Genomic DNA, 26,433 nt, shown 5'->3' with positions numbered 1-26,433 from the left:
GAAAAATGCTGGACTGGTGAAGATGCCAGATGGGATGAAAGCTGTCCTTCAGGGAAGTTCTCAATTGAATGTAATATTCAGGTGGCTTTGATGTTCCTTCTCTTAACTGCTCGCACACACTCGCCTTTTTCTCTCTCTTTTAGTAACCAAACTACTCTGCTGCCCATCTGAGACAACTTCAAAGTGTCCAGAGGGGGTAGCCTGGTGCTCCTGGCACTTGTCATTCCTTAACTAGCTGACCGCCCCTCTGTGCCCTGCTCTTCCCGCCCTCCATCCCTATCCAGCCCCCTAATTACTTCCAGCTGTGCGGGGCTCTTTGAAGCACTTGTGGGAGTGGTGGAGAAAGGGCACATGCTGCACGCACCTGCTGGGTGAACTCCAGGCCCATGTGCAGGTGACCGTGAAAAAGGTTACAGCCGAGTGCTCCTGATAAAACCCCCAAAAAAACATTACTGGCCTTTTTTTAGCTTCTCAAAGCACTGCAACCAGACAGAGTTAATATAATAATCACTGCTTTAGAATCATTCTTAAAAGTTACCCTTTAGGATCGAGTGACTGGGTAAATTACGTAAAAGCATCATGGCACACTTTGGCACTGATCACATGTTGAGGTGAAGGATGATACGACGGTTACTCAAAATGTTTCAGCACTTTTTTAAACTATTAAGAATTTCAAAAACAAAAATTTTTTATCACTTTATCATCACCTTCTGTTGCATTTTTCCCAACGTTGTACCAACTTTTAATACCATCAGCATTAAATGGTTTTGGTTGAGCGTGTAGCCACTGACGCAGCGACGCTTTCACATCATCAGCACATGAAAATCTTCTTCCCCGTAAAGCTTCTTTGAGCGTCAAAAAAGGTGGAAATCAGATGGTGGTAATTTCGGACTATAAGCGCCTCTCAGTCTCTCAGACACGACCAATTACTACTCCCCCCACCCTCATCGTTTCCAATCAAAATGTAGACATCTTGACACAGATGTTTGATGGAATTTCTTCTTTCCAACCACTCCAGTGTTTCTGTGTCAGTTTTCTTTCCACTAGAAGCTTTCCATAAAAGTGAAGCTCTTTTCTCCAAGTTCTTTCTGTACTGTGCACCAGACTTGCAGTCACTGCTACCAAAAGCATGTGTGTAACATGTACCTACCACCACCATATTTCACACTGGTGGATGGAGAATAATTTCTTTGCTGCTGCAAAAGTGACTCCTGTTGTCTGGGCAAGGTACTGGCATTAGTGGTGCAAGGCCAGTGATAGCTCAGTGGTTAAGGTACTGGACTAGTAAACAGAAGGTTGCCGGTTCAAACCCCGCCACCACCAAGTTGCCACTGTTGGGTCCCTGAGCAAGGCCCTTAACCCTCAATTGCTCATCGTGTTCCGCTCATTGTGTAAGTCGCTTTGGATAAAAGCGTCTGCTAAATGCTGTAAATGCAAGGCTGCAAAAAGAGTAGTGTGGCCCTTTATCTTTGTTATGGCTTTCAATAATAATAATAATAATCAAAATTATTATTATAAATCAAATTATAAAAATCAAATTAAGGGAAAATCCTTTAGTCAAATCAGACTAAAATACTTTTTTATTTTATTTGTTTATTGGGAAAATAAGTTGTATTACATTTAAAGTTTTTAGTCAAACATTTTCTTTACCAGGGCTAAAAACTGTACCTAGGTACTTAATTGATATACTGTACATTTGAGACAGTTTTTTTTTTTTTTTATAATAATTAAAAAATCCATGATAACTGCATGCTGCTGTTGAACAGTGAACAGTAGTAATTCACTAGGCTGGTCAGTGCACCGAGAACATTAAAGTCCTGGATGCAGATTTATAACTACAGGGGTAGAGGTTTCCCCAGAGAAAGTCCCACCACAATTATAAACGGCAGGTGACATGAGCAGGTGCTGCAACCGGGTGTAATTTACCACCACAAGGAGGATTAACAGGTCTGCAGTAGTCGCAACCAGTTCCAGACTGAAACAAGACCAGAAAAAATCTGTTCAGGATCGTTTAGAATATCAAACCAGAGAAGGAGGAAATCCACAGCCTATAAAATCCTGTCATGCATAATAACTCTCTCGTTTGAGTCTGTGATGGGTACGGAGGAGTTTGGGTTGGCAGGCACACGTTCTGCTGTAAGAAAAGCAGATCTGTGAATGGTAAGGTGCCCAAAATAAGTACCAGACTGTGAAACTATACAGTTTCTTCTCAGAAGCCTTGTGGTTCTTTTATGTAGGAAAAGGTGGGACTGTTTTACACATCAGAAAGAGCTGCATCCTGAGTGAAAGTGCTAATGAAAATATCATATAAAGTGGATTCAGAAAGTATTCAGACCCCTTGACTGTTTGCTTACTATATTGTGTTGTGGATTTGATTTTGAATGGATAGAATTTCCATCTTTTTCTATTATTTTACACTTAATACCCCCACACACACCATTACAATATGAAATCATGTGATTTTATGAAAGTATATTAAACACCATAGCCTCCTATTCACAAACAGAATATGTTTTTACCTCACCTATCATTTACTCAGTACCACGTATTGGCCATCATTACACTTGTCTCTAGTCTTGTCTCCCTTAATTACTTTTTAGATTAGAAATGAATTGATTGTACTGTTTTCTGGCTGCACTGTGTATATTGTATTGTCTTGCACTTTTTGTACTATGTTCCACTCTGGTCCTGGAGGAATGTTGTTTAGTTTCAATATGTACTTGTATACAGCTGAACTCTTGAACACATTCAGACCATTTGCTGTGGCACTTCAAATTGTGGTCAGGTGCAATTTGAATTAAAAGGAAGTCGTCTGGAAAGGCACACACCTGAGTCTACAGTGGGCCACAATTTACACTGCATCATCAGGGAAAAGAGCAAGCCAGTGGAAAAAGGTACTATCTCACTGAGTACTGGATCACTTCTGTGAGGAGTGGGGGTGCTGGAGCCTATCTCAGCTCAATATCTCAATAGGCACAAGGCACAGAGAAACACCCTGGACAGGTTGCCAGTCCATCGCAGAGCAGACACACAAACCACACCTTAAACACGTTCACACCTCAAAATACACCGAGCCACCATGCTGCCCTGTCTGTGGATCTCTGCAATTCAATTGTGGCAAGATATTGATCAGGGCTCCTGTAAAAACAGCTAGAAGAAACGTCATAGTTTTTTTTTTATTATTATTACATTGCTGCCTTGCAGTTGTTGTTTGTTTAGATTATATATTTTGTGTGCATGTGCACAATTAAATTGCGTTGCTTTACACCTTATAGAATCACTTGGTAGGTCCTCTTACTTCAAATATCTGCCTGCAAGCCTGTGTTTTATCTTATTTTCCCCACCTGGTGTTGATTCACCTTTGGGACCTGACAAGTAAAAACATAAAATTAAGACCAAGTTAATGAATGGTGGACAATCTGTTTAACCTGGACCTTGAGGACTGTGGTTTGAACGCCTCTATCCACATTAACTATGCACATTCTGCCCCCTAGTGCAGTGATAGCTCAGTGGTTAAGGTACTGGACTAGTAAACAGAAGGTTGCCGGTTCAAGCCCCGCCACCACCAAGTTGCCACTGTTGGGTCCCTGAGCAAGGCCCTTAAAGTTCAATAGCTCATCGTGAAAGTCGCTTTGGATAAAAGCGTCTGCTAAATGCTGAAAATGTAAATGTAAATGTTAATGTAGTGGATCAAGAATGAACTTCAGTTTTCTTACATTATTTTGCCTTGGTTCACAGTAGGTGTGTGTGTGTGTGTGTGTGTGTGTGTGTGTGTGTGTGTGTGTGTGTGTGTGTGTGTGTGTGTGTGTGTGTGTGTGTGTGTGTGAGAAGCTGAAGATCTAGTGTGTTGTAATGCATTGACATTCACCACTAAAACAAGTGAGACTGTTGGACACATGATGTTATTTATTTGTTTGGGTTGTTTATTGGGATTTTAACGTCATGTTTTACACTTTGGTTACATTCATGACAGAACAGTAATTACTCATTACACGAGGTTCATCAGTCATGGACAATTTAATGTCTCAGTTCACCTCACTTGCATGTCTTTGGACTGTGGGAGGAAACCGGAGCTCCCGGAGGAAACCCACGCGGACACGGGGAGAACATGCAAACTCCACACAGAAGGGACCCGGACCACCCCACCTGGGGATCGAACCCAGGACCTTCTTGCTGTGAGGCGACAGTGCCACCCCATGATGTTATTTAAGTTCAAATTCTTTTGTACACTATGTTTCTACCTTAAGGCTGTTTTTGGAGTGTGGGATGGTCATTAGTGTTCATGGCATTGGTGCCAAGTTTCTGTGGCACTATAAGTTGATAAGTGATTTGAATATTCTTTTAAACTACAGTCCTACACGCTGACACTCGTCTGGGCAGTATTATGGGTGTGTGTACCGGAGAGGTGTCGGGTAATAAAAATGATAGTGATTTGTTGTTTGTACAGTCAACAAAAATATGGAATTTCCTTTTTATTTTCCTGCTTTAGTGCACTATAAACAACTGTTTCCCAATTTTAGTTTAAATTCAGCAACGGTTTTGTTCATTTTCAAAACATATTTTGGAATGACTAGGGATGGGGTGGCACAGTGGCGCAGTGGGTACAGTGGGTATCAACTTTTTTGCTGATTACATTTTTGTTTACCATTTTAAAAAAATATATACTTTCAGCTGTTTCCGCTAGAGGGCGCCACAGTCTATCATTAGTTCACACATTTTTTTCCCCCTTCCTAAAGTAACTCTCCTATTTATCCCAGCTCGGGACCAAGACTGGGGGGTGACTGATATGTGTTGTGTATGACCGGCAAACTACATCACATTTTACATTTTACATCACTGCAGTTACCTCTTTTCCGGGTATCTCTTGGTCAGTTGTAATCAGAGACTTAGCCACAACCTGTTTTTCCATCCTCTTACACATATACACTCTCACTCACTCACTTTTTTAGCCTATCTCAGCTTTTCAATGGGCGCAAGGCACACAGTAACACCCTGGACGGGGCACCAGTCCATCGCAGGGCGCACACAGACATACACACACCCATTCTCCTATAGGGCAATTCAGTCTCCAATTAACCTGACTGCATGTTGTTTTTGGACTGTGGGAGGAAACCGGAGCTCCCAGAGAAAACTCACGCAGACATAGGGAGAACATGCAAACGCCACCACCACGGACCACCCCACCTGGGGATCAAGGAGGCGACGTTGACCAGGACTGGGGGGGGTGACTGATTTGTGTCTCCCCAATGACTAGGTTTATGTAACACCATGAACCTTCTGTATTAGTAAGGACAGTTCGGAATTCAAACCCATGGAACTCAGGCACTGCTGTTACCAGCAGCATGGCTCTTAATATTACACCACACAAACTCAATAATTAAGTTTCTAAAATGTCTTGTAATAGTAACCAACCTAATAAACCTGTTTTTCTGCTTTTTTTTTAGTTTTATTAGTCAGGGACTGTTTATTGCTGAGATATTAGATGTTCTTGTGAGAGTGTGGAGGCAATTTTTGCCTCTGGTCACTGTTTACGAAGGGTTTTACTTAATTGTGTTCTAGTGTTTTCATTAGGTTTTCTCTTGCCTCTTAAAGACCTGCTGAGGGTTGATTGACCGCTCTACATAAAGGCAGCATGCAGCGACCTTTAGATAACTGATCTGTGTTTTTTCAACGGGGTTTTCCTTGGAACTACCACAGAAGAGACCATCTCACGACAGATCAGCCTGCTCTGGGAGCTCCTGGGACCATCTGACCACATTCATCAAGACACCTACATGGTGGCCATTTACGAGAACCCTGGGGTGCCATCTCGACGAAACGAGATCTGGTTTATTCGCAGGAACCCCTGAGGGCATTTTACTGTAACCTCCACCACACAAACATACACGAGTATTGTTAACACCCACTCCTGTGGCACCAGAAAGAAGGACCAGGGAGTGGAGTGAAAATGACAGTGTTTTTTTTTTTGTTTCTTTTGCAGTGTTAGGAGCACATTATAGGAACTTCATTCCATCACATAACCTTAACAATATGATCATTTGATTAGTGTAGCAAGAATCATAGTAAACAGATCTCTCAGCTTATGAGCTTCAGGTACAAGCTTCCTTTATGTGTGGAGTTTGCATGCTCTCCTCGTGTCCACGTGGGTTTCCTCTGGGTGCTTTGGTTTCCTCCCACAGTCCAAAAACATGCAAGTGAGGTGAATTGGAGATACTAAATTGTCCATGCCTGTGTTCGATATAAACTTGTAAACTGATGAATCTTGTGTAATGAGTGACTACTGTTCCTGTCATTAATGTAACCAAAGTGTAAAGCATGACTATAGTATCCTAATAAATCCTAATAAAACAAATATAAACACACTCCATAGACCTAAGTCTCTGAAACTCACTCACTTAAGTTTAGAACACTAAATTTTTTTTGCCTCAGTGGGGGTTAGTGGTTCCCAAATTGACAAACTTCAGCCAGGTCATTTTACATCACATTTTACATTTTACATCACTGCAGTTGCCTCTTTTCCGGGTATTTCTTGGTTAGTTGTAATCAGAGACTCAGCCACAACCTGTTCTTCCATCCTCTTACCCATATACGCTCTCACTCACTCACTTTTTTAACCGCTTATCCAATTACGGTCACAGGGGGTGCTGGAGCCTATCCCAGCTTTTCAATGGGCGCAAGGCACACAGTAACACCCTGGGCGGGGTGCCAGTCCATCGCAGGGCAGACACACACACACACACACACACACACACACATTTACCTATAGGGTAAATCTCCAATTAACCTGACTGCATGTTTTTTTGGACTGTGGGAGGAAACCAGAGCTCCCGGAGGAAACCCACGCAGACAGGGGGAGAACATGCAAACTCCACACAGAAAGGACCCGGACCGACCCGCCTGGGGATTGACCTTCTTGCTGTGAGGCGACAGTGCTACCCACCAAGACACCGTGCCACCTACCCATATACAGTCAACTATTAACAAATTGCAGTTTTCTATGTTACAAGTACTCCATAAGTAAAAGTAACTCTGCTGACCGTTTCACAACACTGCCCGTAGAGTTCCCGTAGATAGCCTATAGAGAGAAAACTCAAACACTAAACCACCTAACCACCTCCTAGCCCGCCTCCTTGTTCTTAGTGGGGGCTCTCAACACATGGTGCGGCCAGCAGTTCTCTACCTATAGCATATTATCTCTATACATCAATGCATATGTGCAGCAAGTTGCAGCCTAGTTGCAGCAGGAATTATGAAAATTTTTGGAACTTCATTTATACTGTTTGTTTGTTTATTAGGATTTTAGCGTCATGTTTTACGCTTTTGGTTACATTCATGACAGGAACGGTAGTCACTGATTACACAAGGTTAATTACTTCTCAAGGTTGTATCGAACACAGTCATGGACAATTTAGTGTCTCCAATTCACCTCACTTGCATGTCTTTGGGCTGCGAGAGAAAAACGGAGAGCACCCAGAGGAAACCCACGGGGAGAACATGCAAACTCCACACAGAAAGGACCCGGACCGGCCCACCTGGGGATCGAACCCAGGACCTTCTTGCTGTGAGGTGACAGTGCCGCCTCCTATTTATACTGAATAGGACCATATAAACATAGCTAAGTACAAAACTATAGTGTATGTCTAAAAAAACTGGGTTTTATTACAATGCATTGTTGGTACAGTGGTGGGGTGGCTCAACTCTCAAGATACTATGCTGGTTCAAATCTGTCTGTCTGTCTGTCTGTCTGTCTGTCTGTCTGTGAATGAAACTCCGTAATTTGTACCACGAAAGTGTTTAGACCCCATTGAACTGTTTCGCCTCAGCCCTCTTTTCCTCAACAGAAACCTGGGCTCGATCCCAAATGTTCTTCTGACTTCGAAATAGTGCACTTAAATTGGACCTGAGTAAAGGAGTTTCTACACCCATCGGAGTGCACTAGTTATCCAATAGGGAGCGGTTTGGGATGTGTTCGAGGCGTGATGATGGGATGAAGGCGGGGCTTATTGCTGAGCGACAGAACTACAGTGGTTTCCAAAGTAGTTTTGTCGGTAACGGTGGGTGTTAGGAAACGAACCGAGCGCGTTTGGAACAGACACCAAGTTCTCGGTAATACCGGGGCTGAAGAGAAGGCAAGGAAAGCAAGAGTAGAATATCTAGATATCCAAGATATTTAGCAGTATTGTTTCAGTAAAGAAACTTCCAACAGGAGCAGCATGGAGGTCCTGGCACATCCCCCCATCAGACCTGTAGTTACTCAGTACTGAACCACTGACTCCGGGAGGTTAAACTGAGGCTCTGAGTTAAAATTAGCTGGATTATCAGCTGGGCTGTTGTTTCGTCTTTTTGCTGTTTAGTTTGAAGAATCATGGATCTTTTGACCAAGGGACGATCTGAGCGTGGAGAAAGCCGCGTGAAACCGTGTGGAAGTCGGACTGCTGGGCTGTGCATGATCATCACGCTACTTTGGAAAGGTAAAACTCTATTGTGATAAAAAACACGATTTACATCTGGTTTGCATTTCCTAAGAAAACAGCTACACATTTGCAGGGTATAAACTTGGCATTATATTTAATAACACTTAGTATTTTATACAAAACTCGTGTTGGAATTTGCAGTTACTATCATACTTTATTTATACCGACCGAGTTTAATTTATTCGTGCACAATTGTGTATAAAGTTTTCATTTTAATTGAGATTTAGTCTGGTTCAGTGTACACGTTTAATCTATGTGGTTAATAATGCAGACTAATTAACATAAAAGTTCATTAAGGGTGGTCAATATTGTAACTTCGTATCGCGATATGAAGCTCACAGCTTCGTAAGTATCGCGATACTTTGATTAGTTGCGAAGTTGTGCTTGTTCAACGAGAAACTGCAAGTTTAGTTATTGAACTAAAGTTGTTGTAAACCACATTTTTTTTAAAATATGCTAGGTATTTCGAAAATACCTATATGGTGGGTAGCACTGTCGCCTCACAGCAAGAAGGTCCTGGGTTCTATTCCCAGCCCACATGGGGCGGTCCTGGTGCTTTCGGTGTTTCTGAGTTTGCATGTTCTCCTTGTGTCCGTGTGGGTTTCCTCCAGGGGCTCCGGTTTCCACCCACAGTACGAAGACGTGCAAGTGAGGTGAATTGGAGATACATGAATTATGTAATGACTAATAAAGAAGTTAATTGGGGGCTGGTCAATATTGTAAACTTCGTATCGCGATAAAGGAGTTTACAGCTTCGTAAGTATTGCGATATTTTGATTAGTTGCTAAGTTGTGCTAGCTACAGTTCAGCTAACGAGAAACTGCGAGTTTACAAACTTTTATTCAACATCTAGATGAAAGTAAAATGAACTAAAGTTGTCACTGTCTGTCAGTTCTAGTAGTTTTACAGTTCCATGTTCGGTAAAGGACAAAAGTTAAGGACACTGTAAGGGAAAAATGCTTTTTGCAGCATTGTGGTTTAACTGTGGCTGATGTCTTGCCAAACCACACTGCATTCTCAGGATTATGATAGCCCCTCTGATGGACCTGGCTTTTACAATTGTATTAAATTCTAATCAGCAGGCTGACCAGGCCATATTTGTACATTCACCTTATTTTTTATGGAGCAGTATTCAGTTATTGGTCAGTATGTTTGGTGTAATGTCCAGATTTAGTTACTTGGCCATTAAGATAAAAGATACAATTTATTTTCACGTGTGCCCTGGTGCAGTATATGTTTCCCTTGATTTGATGACCTGTAGTGCTTCATTACAGTTTACAGGAAAGCAGCCCATGTTACTTCTAATGTACTTGGAATCATATGCAAAACTATCATTAGTCATTTGCTCTAAACACGATGAGCTACATATTGCCAAATATGATGATTTTTTAAGAATAACTTGTTCTGCTTGTGTGCACATTTCAGACATAAATCTCAGATACCACTGCCCTACTGTTCCTATAGGATATCCACAATACTCTGTCGATACAGGTATTATTACAGGGCTCAGTCTACCAGTGTGCTTGTCCATTTCTATGTTTTGGTTGCCCAGGAACGCAAGCAATCACCGCTTTTAAATGTTCTCTTACACGCCATCAAAATACATAAGCCATATAGACGAAGTGAACAAATGAAAGCAGGGTATTTTTTATGTTTAGGGTAGAAAGCTTGACGATTTCCATTGTAGCAGCTTACTGGGTCACTTGTTGCTTCTGTTGTTAAAGAAAACTAGTACTAATTCGTTAAACTTTGTAGATCGTGTTATTAGTAAACAAGAAACTATTAAAATTAGCAGTGCGCTGTATGTCAGATAATTGGAAACCAAATGGTAACTTGGTAATTGCTTTTAAATGTAATGCAACGACTCATGTAGAATCATAATTTGAACAGAAGAGGTAATGGAAGTGGGCAACACCTTGACCCTCCCTCCCCCTGCAGTTTATGTATTTATATTTTGGTTGTATGGTTAAATAGAATTGAATTGTTTCATGGAGCAGAGCTGTGAATATTTGTAAATGTAAAGAATAATGTAGACTGTGTGGTCCTACATCAGGAATGTTTTGAATGTTGACATTGCTCGAGCTGGAGCGCTCTCATCTAAGCTGCTTCATCAACAGGCTCTTTCATAAGAAGGAAGCAGAACGAGTTCAGAACCAAAGCCAGACTCAACCAATCAGTCTGTGTGTTTTTTTAAAAACATTAATGCATATGTGTATCACATTCTCACTTTCTGTGCGAGCAGGTAAAGCTTCCGATGCTTTAATGCAAGTCTTTTTGTGTGAAAATGTAAGTCTGCTCTTCATTCAGTACTGATGTATAAAGCTGAATAGTGAATGCAGCACTTCTCAGAATCTCTCCTTATTGGGTCCCGGGGGACGCAGGTAAGCTGCCGGGAGGGTAAAGGCAGGACGGGGTGTGGGGGTAGGAAAGAGAATGCTGTTTTTGTGTATGGCTAAAGTATTCCTTCAGGGCCTGCAGAGGAAATAGTGCCACATTTGCATGGCTGCCCAAAAGATAAAAGCACAGAGAGCAGCAGCACTTCGCAGGTACTTGAGGGATCTGCTTGATGTTTACGAGCATCAGGGAGCCGTCGCACTCCTTTGTTGTGCTAATTCAAGCAGGTCTGGGAAAGCCTTGTCCTCACAATGGTCAAGTAAAGGTGCAATTCGACTGGGGCGATTGTATTCCTGACACCTTTCTGTTATCCCTCTGTAATGAACCATGCTTGTGTTTTCTTTTGAAGCAGCAAGGCGACCGACTGGCTGATTTAAAATATATTTTGTACAATATATTTTTTCAGTGGATGCTACATTTCTTAATGTCGCCATGACATTATATTACTAGACATTCATTAAAAGCTTTTTAATATAAACATTTATAACATTAGCTGAACTAAGTGTTTTGCTTAGTGAGTTTTAATGCACTTTTGCAGTCTGATCGTGAGAAATATGACAGGATTGTTGGCAATCAGGGGTAGCACTGTTGCCTCATGACAAGAAGGTCCTGGGTTGGATCCTGTGTGGAGTTTGCATGTTCTCCCCGTGTCTGCGTGGGTTTCCTCCGGGGGCTCCGGTTTTCTCCCACAGTCCAAAAACATGCAGTCAGGTTAATTGGAGACACTGAATTGCCCTGTAGGTGAATGGGTGTGTATATGTATGTGTGTCTGCCCTGCGATGGACTGGCACCCCGTCCAGGGTGTTACTGTTTGCCTTGGGCCCATTGAAAAGCTGGGATAGGCTCCAGCACCCCCCCCACCCCCCCACGACCCTAATTGGATAAGCGGTCAAGAGTGAGTGTTGGCAATCAGAAGTATTACATTAGGGCACTCTTCATACGTAATGACAGAAGTAGCAGATCATTGTTTTTTGTTCACATGCACAAAACAATCTGAATAATCTCAGTTTCTGGCAGTAATCTAATTATTTAAATGCCAGATAGACAGAGTACTTGGCATATCTAATGTGATTGCTGGTCTGTGTTTTTTTATTGTGTATGTGTGAGGAAACACAGCTGTCTCGTCTCTCACCAGACCTCGTAATAATAAAGTTTTAAGTTTTTCTTACCTGGGTACCAGAAAGCATAAGAAAAAAGGTAAATATTGTTGTTACTGTGAGATACTAAGATTTATGACTTAGTGCTCTATCCTGTGATTTAAAACGCTGCCTTAGTCCAGTAACATAAATCAGGATGAAATTTCTGATGAACGTAACAGTCATGTAGAACCGTAGAGTGAACACGTGAGCAGAAGCAGTTCAGCATCCAGAATGTACATTTTAGTCATTAAATGTAGTAAATTTGAAGTCAGTAGCGACCAGTTTATATAAGGACAAGCTAAACATTCTAATCACCAATAATACAAGTGCAGTCTGTATTTGAAAGCTTTTCCTGACAACATTAGTGTCACTATAAGATGATAATACTGGATCATGACATCAATTATCTACATTGTTTTTGTAAAAACAAGATAAAGTAACACAGCACTGCCCAGGGCTACAATACATATAACCACATCTTAACTGTGGTGTATGTATATTTATGAGTAGGAAGCTTTTGTCAGACCAACAACAACCATAGCAAGCAACTCAAAAGGTTTCATGTGGAATCCGAGGACTCTCGTCTGTAAAACCAGGCTGCTGATTCCCTAATGTAATTTTTGGTTGGTTCTGGTGATCAGAGCCGCTTTGATGTTGATTATCCGGAAATGTTCTCCATTACCACGATCTTACAAACAGTGGCTCACAAAAAGTAGATGCTGGTTTAGTGAATCATTTTTCTGTAACAGATACAGTGTAGTTGGAAGTTCTCGTAGATGGCTTGCTTTGTTGATTTTGGGAAATAGAATGTGGTGGTGAGGCTGAGTGCTGTAGGACATTTGATACTGACATGACAAAACAGATCATTTTTCATTCTAGAGGCTTTATTGTCATTTTAATCAAATACAATTACACATAGAAATGAAACAACCTTCCAGGATAAAGCAACACATATAATGGACATACATAGACAACAGACACAACTTCATCACCCAACATGACCCACGGGCAGACATGGCATTAAAAACTAAACACTAACTAACCTTTACCAGGACGATGGTACAAAACAGAACACAAGTACAAACAACACTGTATACAAAGAGCAGATAAAACAACACAATATATACAGAGCAGATAAAACAACACAATAAACGGTGTAGCCTAGTGGATAAGGTACTGGACTAGTAATCAGAAGGTCACTGGTTTAAGTCCCACCACTGCCAGGTTACTGCTGTTGGGCTCTTGAGCAAGTCCCTTAACCCTCAGTTGCTTAAACTATACACTGTCACAGTACTCTAAGTCACTTTTGGAAGTCTGTTCAGCACTGTTTTCATCTTTTTGCAGTACATGGCAGTAATGTAAGCCAACAGTTAGCAAATTAGCCGGGAGTTTGTGAAGCTATTCCGGTTTTGCCCACGTTAAAATGCTCTTTAACATGTTAAAATTAGTTTGGGAGACCCAGTCGGGTTGGACACGTTTTATAAATTGGAATTTCAAAACCCATCTGAGCCTGAGGTTGCAATAAAAAGGCAAACTGTCTTTTGATGTAGCATTTTATTTCTATTTTGCTATTTAAAATAAAAACTAGTCTAAGATTTTAAAATGCTAGTTTAAACTGTATATAAGCAGGAACAGGGTTTAAGACAAACCCCCCATTCCCACACCCAGACTGTCTGCGCCCGACTCGAACCCGTATCTCATCAGTGGCTGGCTGGCATTGTTAAACTATATTCCGAACATACTCAGTGCAGAAGTGTTGACATGATTAAGATGGATGGTGCTTTCTGCATATCTCTCTGTTGCCACCTGTTATTGGTCAGTGATGTGTTGAATAGCAGTACATGGCTGGTGGTGGGTGTGTTGGTGGGTGCTGGTGGTCCTAGTGATCATGCTGATGGAGAAAGCAGCTGTCTGATCCTGTGCTGTGCTTCCTTTACCCTCAAACAAAGAACTTTATTCAGCTGCTATTATAATGCTGCCAGACGTTCGCTGTTCAGTTCCAGAAGTAATGACGGCTGTGTGGTGTGGTTTGGTTGGCAGCACTGACATTAAACTCAGTAATTTAACAGATTATTGTGAAATTTCCTTGAATAGTGAGACGCTTCCCAGAACAATAATTTAATTTAATTATATTCGCCCACTTTCTTGGGTGGATGGTCAGACATAATCTGATGAATATGAATTAGAAGCTGCTAAAGGTGAACGTTGTCCACAGTCAAGTGAGCTTAACAATGCCATGCCTTAAAGCCCACCAAACAGGAAAGAAACCCCTGTACCAAATCGGCACCTTAAAGTTCAAGTAAAGTTTTCAACACGTCTAAGATTTGCAGCAACACACCCTGGACTGGATGCTGATCCATTGCAGGGCTTCAGCCAAACCCCCATGCCCACGCCCAGGCATAGGCAATCAAGACTATCTGTGCCCGACTTGAACCCATCTCTCATTGGGAGCAGCAGGAGCTTTTTTTCACAGCAACCATTAGTTTTATGGTGATGTAAAGCTTGCTTGCCAATTTTTGATTGTAGCTCCGGTATCACTTGCTTAGCTGCCAGCATCTTCTAATGACCTACTGGTTTTGGGTTACCACACAGAGCTGTACTCCGTACGTAGAGCCACGCTGTGCTCATGTGTCTGCCACCCCCACTTGTGCAGATTGAGTATCACAGTGGGAGGACACCCAGTCCGACCTTCCCTCCCTCAGACATGGTGAGTGTGGGGGAAGGTGTGTGTGGCGGGGCTGATGTCCAGAACTGGTAGGTCGTCTGAAATGAAGACACATGGGAGTATCTGCGTAGCTTTCTAGAACAGATTATGTTCAGACTGTCATTAAATGTGGAGTCGGAGGCAACGTGAGTTCATGTGTGTTAACCTACAGCATGTAAACCTGAGGGCAAATATTTGTTACGTAGGATATTAGTCATAAGATTTAAGAGTCCAGGAGAGCATAATTGACCCTCTTCTGCACACGAGAGGGGTGGTGTTCCTCTAACTGCTGTAAATCCACCAAGTCTAACACTGAGAAGTTGTGTTTGCCCTGGCTCACCCGAATTGCTAGCATGTGGTCTAGACTTAACTGGTGGGTCTGATAAAATAAATAAAAAAAACAAAAAAAACCTAGGAATTATAAATAGTGGAAATTGTCGTCATCTTGTTTATCTTACAATATGATTAGATTCTGATTTTAATAATCAATAAAAGTGAGAAAAACGCTCAGAAAAGCACGAACTTCTCATCATCTGCTAGTAATTTTCTTTTTCTGCACCCTTAATCCATTTTGGTTTTGGACTCACACCAGCAGTGAGCCCAACATACAACAAAGAAAATGCCTAAAACAATAACAGAGAACATGATTCAGGATAATACAAAAACAGTTCTCAGATTTCTTACTCATTTAATACTGAATACACATACAGACCCTAGTATAAATATAAAACACCAGCAATGAAACCAAGTCCATCCATGATGGGGTGAAGTGAGACTTTATGAAAGAACATCAGACCAGTTTCATTTTCAGCTCAGCAATTCATTCAGCCAAATGCAATGTTGCTCTTTGTGTTATTAATCAAACCAAACTGCACAATCTCTGCAGTTGTACAATTCCAGTGGTCATAGATCTGAGCCCAGAGGCACACCCGGGCACAGTTATTAGGGTGGGCAAAGCAGAAAGTCAAAGATATTGAGCAACCACAGCCAGGAGTAGACCAGCGTGTCTTTAGAACACCTGCAATTCTCTGTTGGAATGCTTACATGTTCGGAGCTGTCTGTACGGAAATATCAGGCCAACGTTCAGAACCAGAAACACTCATTAAGAACATAAAGGAGGTAAAAATCTTCACTGTGTTCCAGACGTTCTGGTGTGCTTGTTTAGATCTGGTAGGCCACGAAAGGCAGTTTTCAATCTGCTCTTCATTAGACTGCTTTAGACGTGGCTCACCAGTGTGAATGGAAGCATTATCATCTAGAATTAGCTAGCCTGGAGTGCTCCTGCTCCTATAAAATATCCTTTTGTTTTTAGAACCATGTAGAACAGTCAGTTATACTGACTCTCATGTGATGGTCAGAAATTTCACTGCCAAGTTTAACGGTTGGCAGCGGACGTTGTTTGTTTAATGCAGCCGACTACATGTAGGAAATGTAGCATGTTTAGTTAGTACTTGTATTAAATGTTTAGCTACTGACTCTGTATGAAATCATTCTGAATGTGAAAATAAACCAAAATGAAAACAGTCCTCAAGTTTTTGGAATACACTGATCAGCCATGACATTAAAACCACCTCCTTGTTTCTACACTCACAGTCCATTTTATCAGCTCCACTTACCATATAGAAGCACTTTGTAGTTCTACAATTACTGACTGTAGTCCATCTGTTTCTCTACATACTGAGGTTTTTTAACGAAAACGAGATATGAAATGTGCTTAAATCTGCAGCACCAGGGAAAATAATGAATTTTTTAACATATTTAAATATAAAACATCTTTTATAATTTGTTTAAAATGACACAAAATGAAGAAACAACTTGAGTACTGCCGTATAAATGACCCCAGTGTGTCGGTACGGCGTTAAAAACTAATCAAACAAACAAATTTCTCTACATACTTTTTTAACCTGCTTTCACCCTGTTCTTCAGTGGTCAGGACCCCCACAGAGCAGGTATTATTTAGGTGGTGGATCATTCTCAGCACTGCAGTGACACTGACATGGTGGTGGTGTGTTAGTGTGTGTTGTGCTGGTATGAGTGGATCAGACACAGCATAGCTGTGTAGTGGTCCACTGTGTAGTGGTCCTGGGAGAGTCCTGACCATTGAAGAACAGCATGAAAGGGAGCTAACAAAGCATGCAGAGAAACAGATGGACTACCGTCAGTAATTGTAGAACTACAAAGTGCTTCTATATGGTAAGTGGAGCTGATAAAATGGACAGTGTGTAGAAACAAGGAGGTGGTTTTAATGTTATGGCTGATCGGTGTAAGAACAACACTACAAGGACTATAAACTAAAATATGAGAATTACCTACATTTTCTAAGTGTAAAACATATAAATAAATAATGTTGAGCTTCTTCTACTCACTGTGTGTTTATCTAACTGTTCTACATCACTGTATTCCACTGTCAGTAACCCATAAAGGCGCATTGATCTGAAGCTCATTGATAAGTTTTACATTAGATAAGACGTCAGTTATCAAATTTGCATCCTTTGCATCCATAACTTGTTTACAACTTAAGTCTACACATTCCTCTGTTTTTTATTTTTTTTATTTTTATTTTTTATAATTATTCTTGGTTGCAATTACAGAATAGAAAAAGGTTTATTCATCCATTTTACATAGTTTTAAAGATGAAAAATAATGCATTTTCTGCATAATCGTCAGTGCAAAACCACAGACTTCGCTGGCACACACCACAATACTTCAGAAAATGGTGTAGAACCACCGACTCTCACTTTTTGCACATGCTAAATAAACACTGCGATTTTTAAACAAGGGACCTCTCGGTCTTTGTTCATAACTTTGGCAAATGATAAGTTTTCAAAATTCTATTAATGTTACATTCAGAATTAAATTTACACAAACATGATTATTATCTCACCCCTGTCCACACATCAAAGTGTGTAGCTACTAAATGATCATTTCACACATCATTAATACATGACTTCACTAAACAATGAAATGTTAATTTCTTACCAAATTCAACATCGGTTATCAGATTTTACAATTGCAAGTTGTTTGTCTGAAAGAATGTTGAAAACATCCACATTAGTTTTGGGCAAAGGTTCAGATGTCTCATTTTTGACTAGGTTTATTTCTCCGTTGTCCTGGCTCTTCAGGCTGAGTGGAGGTATATAAGTAAAATGTTTAGACTTCCTCATTTGTCCATATTAGTGTGGCCTAGATTTTAGAACACTGTTTTGCTATAAAGCCTTTTTGATATCAAGTAGGGGTGACACGGTGGGTAGCACCGTCACCTCACAGCAAGTTTTGGGTTCGATTCCCAGGTGGAGCGGTGTGGGTCCTTTCTGTGTGGAGTTTGCATGTTCTCCCCGGGTCTGTGTGGGTTTCCTCCGGGAGCTCCGGTTTCCTCCCACAAAGGCGTGCAAGTGAGGTGATTTGGAAATACAAAATTGTCCAGGACTGTTTGAGTTTAAAGACTTGAACTGATGAATCTTGTGTACTGAGTAATTCCCTGTCCTGTCATGAATGTAACCAAAATGTAAAACATGACGTTAAGATCCTAATAAATAAATAAATACATTTTGATATCAAGTGGATGGAGTTTGGTATAAGTAAGTGTAACAGCCCACCTATCGTATGAAGCGTGTGGGGCGTGTATTTAAGAAGTGGGTGAAGCTCTGCATTATTTCCCCTTTCTTCCCATTCAGTGTATTTTCGTTTTTAGCACACATACAGTATTATTCTGTTCTAACAAAGACTTCCATACAGGACGAGAAATGTTTCAACAAAAAATCATAAACATGTCAGTTCATGCCCTGTTATTCATGGATATGAGTCGTATAATCTGATGAATAAAACCTGATGCCATTTAGATTAAATTAAGCGTTTAAAGAAAACATATACGGTGTGTCACACCGAGAAAAGTTCAAACCTCCGGGCGAACAGATCATGTAAAAATCACCTGAATAATCCCGGAGTGTTTGTCGAGTCACTCTTTAAGAATGAACTTTATTGTCTTGAGTTTTGGCTACTGCTGAGATTCTCGGTGATTGTAGCCAATACAAATAATCATGTTTGTGTGTTTTTAGGAGCCGTTAAGAAACAGTTAATTATATTCTTTCAATTCCTGCTCTCACATTGTGGGAACTGAACCTAGAGGTGGACGATCTGGCAAAAGCTGATGGATAAATGAAATACAAAAATGGTTTGTTTGGTTTCTATAGCCAGAGAACTCAGACTTACTGTCACAGTGATAAAAATATTAGAAAATAATTTTGTCTTACCTTACCTGAACATGAGCTTACCTCAACACGCTTTCACAGACGAACCCTTTTCATTTATTTTAGCATAGGTAAATCAAGACCTAGTGCAGTTTCTGGGTAAATAGTATAATTTTTGAAAGGGTGGTATGAAAAGAAGCTCATACACTATGGGTAACATTCTGACATTTTGAAGAAGAAGTAGGAGGAAGTATTTAGTCCACTGCACTGCAGAAATGAAGCTGTTAACTGTTCAAGTTTTTAATTATTAAACCAACGGTACACACATACACTCACATCCTTTCTTTTTTGTTAGTTATGGACTCTTACTGTCTGTTCGAAAAACCTAGTGAATTATCTACATACATAGACCCATTTGACGTCATCCTCTGTGTGCTTCCGAGAAGAGGGCATGTCTAAATTCTTAGATCCCTTAAAATGCTGCCTAGTGAGGTGCCATAATTCTGAGTAATAATCTGACTGAATAACGAGGGAGCGGCTGATGCTTCCTTAAGACAATCCCAGCATTCAGTGTGGCACAACGTTTCTTACCAAAAATTACAAATATGACGGATGAATGCAGAGCGACCAACAGAGTTTTTTTCCAACTTAAATAAATTCTCATTGATTTATAATTTGTATAGGAGTGCATGTGTGTCGTTTATTTGCAAATTCAGGCTCGTCAAGGAGAGTTTAGCTGTTTTCAGTACACAGAGGGAGATGTTAGCCGGCGTGCTAGCTGGTTGTGCCGCCTCAGCCTGTCGGTTTGAATGACCTGAGATTAACTGTGTTAGCTTAGTAAGTAAAAACTGCTGTGCCGTCTAAGTAGTGCGTCTAAATAATCTGCCTTATGAGTCGATGTCTTATTAGAATCCTGTCTACTGAGGCAGCTGATCAGGTAGGCAGCAGACAGCAGGGCAGCTCACTAGTTTTTCCAAACAGACCCTTAGAATCCCCTACCATGCCCAGAGAGTTACTCTGTACCCTCCGTGAATCATCCACCACTTGTGCAGCTGTGACGACCAACCAGCAGGGGTCGCATTTGCAGCATCAACGAGGAACTTCAATGCCAGTCCAGTGCCGGTTGGACACATTTGGCCACTGTGCCACCCGCCAGCCAGATGTATTGTTTTTAAATGAATCGCTCATGAACACAGCATTAATTACAGAGAGCTTTATAAGGGAACTGAGTATGCATTCGATTAGATGAGTGGAATAGTCAAGCTGCATTTGTTCACAGTAGGGGTGAGGTGGGTTAGAGGTATACACCACAGGGGCATCGGAGGTGGTCTTGAATTGCTCAGGTACGAGAATCGATTACTGAGACTTAACCAGAATTCAAGCTGCTCCTCACACGGTCTAAAAAGTCTGTAACCCCGGGCATGTATTCCCAGGACCCTGCTGGCGTCGGCCTCACACGGAGCTCCCCTCCCCCTACTGATCTTATAGAGTGTGTACTATAAACACCAAGAGGCTTGTGCTTTTCTCCTGCCACCCATTCATCGCACTAATAATGCCTGGTGTTAGGTTTCCACCAGCGCTGAGGTGTAGTTTGACCTTCCAGGCTCTGCTTGTGAATAAAAGCTGTTGCTCGGCAGTGGAGCGATCAGACCGTGTTGTTGCGTCGAGGCTGCACTTTTGATGGCGGGCTCTGCTGAAGGGCTCTGGGGGGGGACGTCGATTCGGAGGAATTCAGACACGGTCTTTTGTCAGTCTAGTGCAAGTCGGTCCACCTGCAACTCTTGATTGCATGGCGCTGTGCACATGTAAGGCTACAGGATATTTCTTGGCACATGATGATTGATCTCTAGCTCACAGCTGGGCACAAGAACAAAGAGGGAGAACCAGAGGAAGGAGGTCAGAGAACCGCTCGACTGCAGTCATAACAATACGTATTATCAAGACATTTTCACGAAGCACATCTGTCATGCAAAACAAAGTATTGGTGGGAATTTTTTAGGTTTTCCTTTCCATGTCCGGAGTACAGGCTATAGCCAAACGTTTTACGTGTTCTGTGCTCTAGTGTTGGGAGGGTTGGATTAACTAGACATTGTGTGGGGGTGAGGGACGACAGGCATTTTTAACCACCTTCTTCCAATCTAGGTATTTTCCAATTTCCTATCGCATTTCCCTTGCTGCATGCACCACCCTCACTCTGGCAATCCCCTGCTATGACACATGGCGAGTTATGTAGATTCACGCTCTACCTTCCACGATTCATTCAATTCCCTGCTTGTAACTCCTCCACTAGAGGCTCCCTGTCTGGGGAGAGCCGCAGACTATCACGAACCTTCTCTGACACGCATGCAGACGGAGTTTCACAGAGAGCCGGATCACGTTCGGAGCACCATGCTGTTTTACCCAAAGTTTTATTCACCTCTCGTGGATTTAGTGTAGTCAATTTGTCTTCTGCTGCTGGGGGATCCCCGATATTTTGCAGTTGAGGAGGGTATATTACTGCTCACTCCTCCGACGACCCGCATGCAGCCCTAAACGGAACACTTTTCCACCCATGCACTCTGCACAGGCGCCTCTATCCGCCAACCAGAGTCCTTACACAGCGTTTGAAGACCCCGCCCACATATTCCGGTTATCCCTCCCTGCAGGCACTGCCAATTACGCCCGCTAGATGGCACCCAGCCAACCGGCGGTAACACCGAGTTTCGAACCGTGGAGTTCAGAATCTCGGTGCTGCTGTGCTAGCGGAATATCCCACTGCGCCACCTGGGTGCCTATGGCTGCTCATTTATTGGAGGTCAGACTTCCGAATTAGAAGCGCCCAAAAGCTCGACTCACCTTTGCATAGATAGATTAGTATAGACACGTGCTGCTAGGTGCTGGTGGACCTCTGATAAAAGCACATGCTGTAGTTCCAGAATGCATTACAGTATGTAAATACACCCAAAAGTATTACTATAATACAGGGTATTTTTTAAGCGACCCACATTTTGTCCATGATTTTTTACGTGACACAGGCAACATAAACAATGCATCTTGCTCTTTCTGCTGTGCTCTGTACAATCTGGTCCCACTGTGGTTTACAAGATGTAATATAAAGCCTCCACAAGGGGGCGTTTGCGTACAAGTTTATTTAATTATTATTATTTTTCTTTGTGAGCCATTTTTTGGCTTGTGACCCACTTAAGGGTCGTGACCCAGGGTTTGGAACACCTTGCTATAATATATATAAGAACATTTATTATGGAATTAGAGTTTAATGCCAGTTAGTACTAATTAGATCCCTTTGTTTTTTGGCAGTTAACCTTTTAAAAAAACATTTAATCCCTAAATAGAGTTTAACTTTATATTCTATAATTTATTCCCTTAATGCTCACATTTGCTACATTTAATCCGTCATGTTTTATATCTGTTTTTATGTTCTATTTACAAACTACCATCCCGATTTATGTTCACAGCCCTTCTGCTCTTATGCTTATTTCTTCCAATTGCTTGTTTAGGTTAAACCACTAGGGCAGTTGTAGCCTAGTGGTTAAGGTACTGGACTAGTAATTCAAACGGTCACTGGTTCAAGCCCCACCACTGCCAGGTTGCCACTGTTGGGCTGCTTAGACAATATATACTGTCACAGTACTGTAAATCGCTGTAGTTAAAAGCTTCTGCTAAATGCTGAATATGTAAACGTTTAATTATACCTGCTGTATCGTACTGTTATTTAGTTTATAAAATATTTGGGTCAAACAACAGCAGATTGCAGAAAGTTAAGTTGGTTGTGACTAGGGATGTAACGATTCACCACAATACAGTTAATAACCGATTCAAAAATTCCACGATTTAAATAGATTTGACATGTAAAATGAATCTATATTCACTTGAAACAGCAGAGGGCGCTGGCGCTATAAACCTCGCCTTGATGACGCCACTGGCGCTATACGCCTGGTTGCCAAATTCGGGGTTTTTTTTAGCCAAATTGGGCTTAATTCAAAATTGTTTTGCATAGTTTTACCTACCTCAGAAATAAAATGGCGTTCATTATTTAGATAAATAAAAGATCAGCACAAATACGGTATTTTCTTTTCTTTTTTTAAGAGAAATAATAAAAGGAAACTTTGTCATAATTGTCCTAATTTGTCATTCAATTTCAGTTTTAAAAAAAATCTGGAAAAAATCGTATTGTGAACCCAGTATCGTGAATCGCATCGTATCGTGGGTAGAGTGTATCGTGACATCCCTAGTTGTAACTATTTTTCCTATTTTAGACTTAATTTAGATTTAATCAGTATTTAAATATTGGGGAAATCAGCTGGAATAAAATAATTTTGCATATAAAGCAATATAAATCTTGACTAAAACTCCTTGATGTATTGTGTGTGATTTGTGTTTTATTGCCCACACTACTACAAACGTTTCCACTTTCTCCACACTTCCTGCCGCCCACAGAGTGTCGTTTATTCTTTTGTTAAGGGATCAAATTCATGGCATTGAATTCATCAGGACAGGTGTGAACCTGGAGGTGTCGTTCAGGTCACGTAAGCTTTATTTCTCTCATCCAACAGTCACAGTCTTAAGAACATTCCTCCGACGCCTGGCGTGACTGCTGCTCTGCCCAGCTGCAATCAGAGTGGATTTACTTTCTTTAATCAAAAACACTCCCTCTGGTGATCCTCTTACCCCTTCTTACCCCTCTGCCGTGGAACAAGGAAGTATCCAGAAATACTGTCCATGCTTATTACCAGGCCTCTATTCAGGTCTCTGTCACTGATATGCATGTCCGAGGCGTGTTCAGAGGCACCTGTTTAATCATGTTCATGTGAATATGACCGCCGATGGAGGGGGCAGCTGAGAAAACCGACCACTTCCTGTTCTAGATGGGTCTCCACTGCTCGGTGGGTTATGGAGTGCCCTGCATATAATTACATTTACATTTAAATTTTCAGCATTTAGCAGACGCTTTTATCCAAAGCGACTTACACAATGAGCTGAACACGATGAGCAATTGAGTGTTAAGGGCCTTGCTCAGGGACCCAACAGTGGCGGGGCTTGAACCGGCAACCTTCTGCTTACTAATCCAGTACCTTAACCACCAAGCTATCACTGGTTTAATTAAAACTAGGGGAAAGGTTTAGGGGGGTATTGTCAAGCCAGAAGGGTGTCCGAGGGGTGTCAGAGGGGTGTCAGAGGGGTCTGAGAGTTGAGTTACCCTCAGGGAAGCCAACAGCTGGATGGTTAATATGTGGTTGCTAAGACTTTCACACATCTGCTGCTGAGCCACTAATGTTCATAGTGAGGTGGTGATCGAATCGGGCACAGGGTACCCAATATTATTAGTCTGATCACCCCTGATTTATGGAAATTCCTTGTTATCTATTACTGAGCCAACAATTTAGGACATCAGTTAAGGCTGATGGATTGATTCATTAGATTCTAAGCAGACAGGAAACGTGTTAACATGCTAACAGTGTATGTTAATGGGCTCCATAATCTCGTCTCTATTCGTCCATGAGCGAAAGCAGTACACAGTCCTGTTTACACCGGTCCAGCCTGAGAATAAATAAAGACTATTGGATTACAGTAGTGCACATGGTATACCAGTATATAAATCTTTAATTCCAGGTCTATCGTTATAGTCCTCCCAGAAGCTAGAGCCAGGTTATGAGCCAGGTTATTTTTCTAACCTTAATGAGTGTGGTGTGTGTTTCAAAGGCTCTTACACACACACACACACACACACACACACACACACACACAGATCACCAGATTCATGCCTACCCACCGGTTCACTTACAGTACTGCTTCTCCCCCGTGTGTGATCACAAGGGAAAGAGGTCATCCGGTGTGCCCCTGCCAGAATCTTGACCAGAAAACAACAGGCGCATGAGCTCAATGTGCTGGTTCTGTCGACGTTTGTTTTCCTTGACGTTAATGAACTGTAGCATCAAAACATTTAGGAAGGTGGATTTCTAAGAGACCAAAATGTAAAGCTTGAATAAATAAAATGATTCATAAGCACCGATAACAAACCTGTTATAAGACAGCGGGGCACCTTCAGTAACAGACTCATTCAGCTCCGCTGTAACAAGGAGCGATACAGGAAATCGTTTGTACCAACAGCGATCACGCTGTATAACTTATCCCCACTGTGCCGGGACATCATTGCACACTGAGTCAATACCAGGACTATCAGGACAGACTCATAAAGCATGATCTATCACTCTGTTTATGTCATTGCACATCTCTGGATATTTAATGCACAGGACACTTTTATAATTTTTCTATTATACTGTAGTACATATTGCATATATATTTATTACCTACCAACATTGTACTGTAATATTTATTACGCACCTTGAGCCTTACTTAATTAATCATTTTTAATTAAGTCTTAAGTTTTTTTTTTCTTTAATGTACCTTGAGCCTTTACTCATCTTTTCTGATGTACCTTGAGCTGTTGTAATACTTGACTTTCCCTCTGGGATTAATAAAGTGGTCTGTCTGTCTGTCTGTCTGTCGGTCTGTTGATCTGTCGATCTATTGATCATATATCTGTCTGTCTATCTATCTTTCTGTCTGTCTGTCTGTCTGTCTGTCTGTCTGTCTGTCTATCTAATCTATCTATCTATCTATCTATCTATCTATCTATCTATCTATCTATCTATCTATCTATCTATCTATCTATCTATCTATCTATCTATCTATCTATCTATCTATCTCTCTCTCTCTCTCTCTCTCTCTCTCTCTCTCTCTCTCTCTCTCTCTCTCTCTCTCTCTCTCTCTCTCTCTCTCTCTCTCTCTGTCTGTCTGTCTGTCTGTCTGTCTGTCTGTCTGTCTGTCGATCTATTGATCATATATCTATCTATCTATCTATCTATCTATCTATCTATCTATCTACAGTGTATCACGAAAGTGAGTACACCCCTCACATTTCTGCAAATATTTCATTATATCTTTTCATGGGACAACACTATAGACATGAAACTTGGATATAACTTAGAGTAGTCAGTGTACAGCTTGTATAGCAGTGTAGATTTACTGTCTTCTGAAAATAACTCAACACACAGCCATTAATGTCTAAATAGCTGGCAACATAAGTGAGTACACCCCACAGTGAACATGTCCAAATTGTGCCTAAAGTGTCAATATTTTGTGTGACCACCATTATTATCACTGCCTTAACCCTCCTGGGCATGGAATTCACCAGAGCTGCACAGGTTGCTACTGGAATCCTCTTCCACTCCTCCGTGATGACATCACGGAGCTGGTGGATGTTAGACACCTTAAACTCCTCCACCTTCCACTTGAGGATGCGCCACAGGTGCTCAATTGGGTTTAGTCCATCACCTTTACCTTCAGCTTCCTCAGCAAGGCAGTTGTCATCTTGGAGGTTGTGTTTGGGGTCGTTATCCTGTTGGAAAACTGCCATGAGGCCCAGTTTTCGAAGGGAGGGGATCATGCTCTGTTTCAGAATGTCACAGTACATGTTGGAATTCATGTTTCCCTCAATGAACCGCAGCTCCCCAGTGCCAGCAACACTCATGCAG

General features: G+C 41.5%; 1 protein-coding gene across 1 annotated transcript in view; it reads left to right on the top strand.

Annotated features, from left to right (window-relative positions):
* The first annotated feature begins 8,069 nt into the window (after positions 1-8,069).
* The window catches only part of ptk7a (protein tyrosine kinase 7a), a 35,974-nt gene continuing 17,610 nt past the window's right edge, over positions 8,070-26,433 (top strand). The window contains exon 1 of the mRNA XM_063012657.1: positions 8,070-8,471. Coding sequence (XP_062868727.1) covers positions 8,366-8,471 — 106 coding nt within the window. The 5' untranslated portion in view covers positions 8,070-8,365. The remainder of the gene's footprint in view (positions 8,472-26,433) is intronic.

Source organism: Trichomycterus rosablanca, chromosome 17, assembly GCF_030014385.1.
Source record: "Trichomycterus rosablanca isolate fTriRos1 chromosome 17, fTriRos1.hap1, whole genome shotgun sequence".
NCBI lineage: Eukaryota > Metazoa > Chordata > Actinopteri > Siluriformes > Trichomycteridae > Trichomycterus > Trichomycterus rosablanca.
This window is presented reverse-complemented; position numbering and strand designations above follow the sequence as displayed.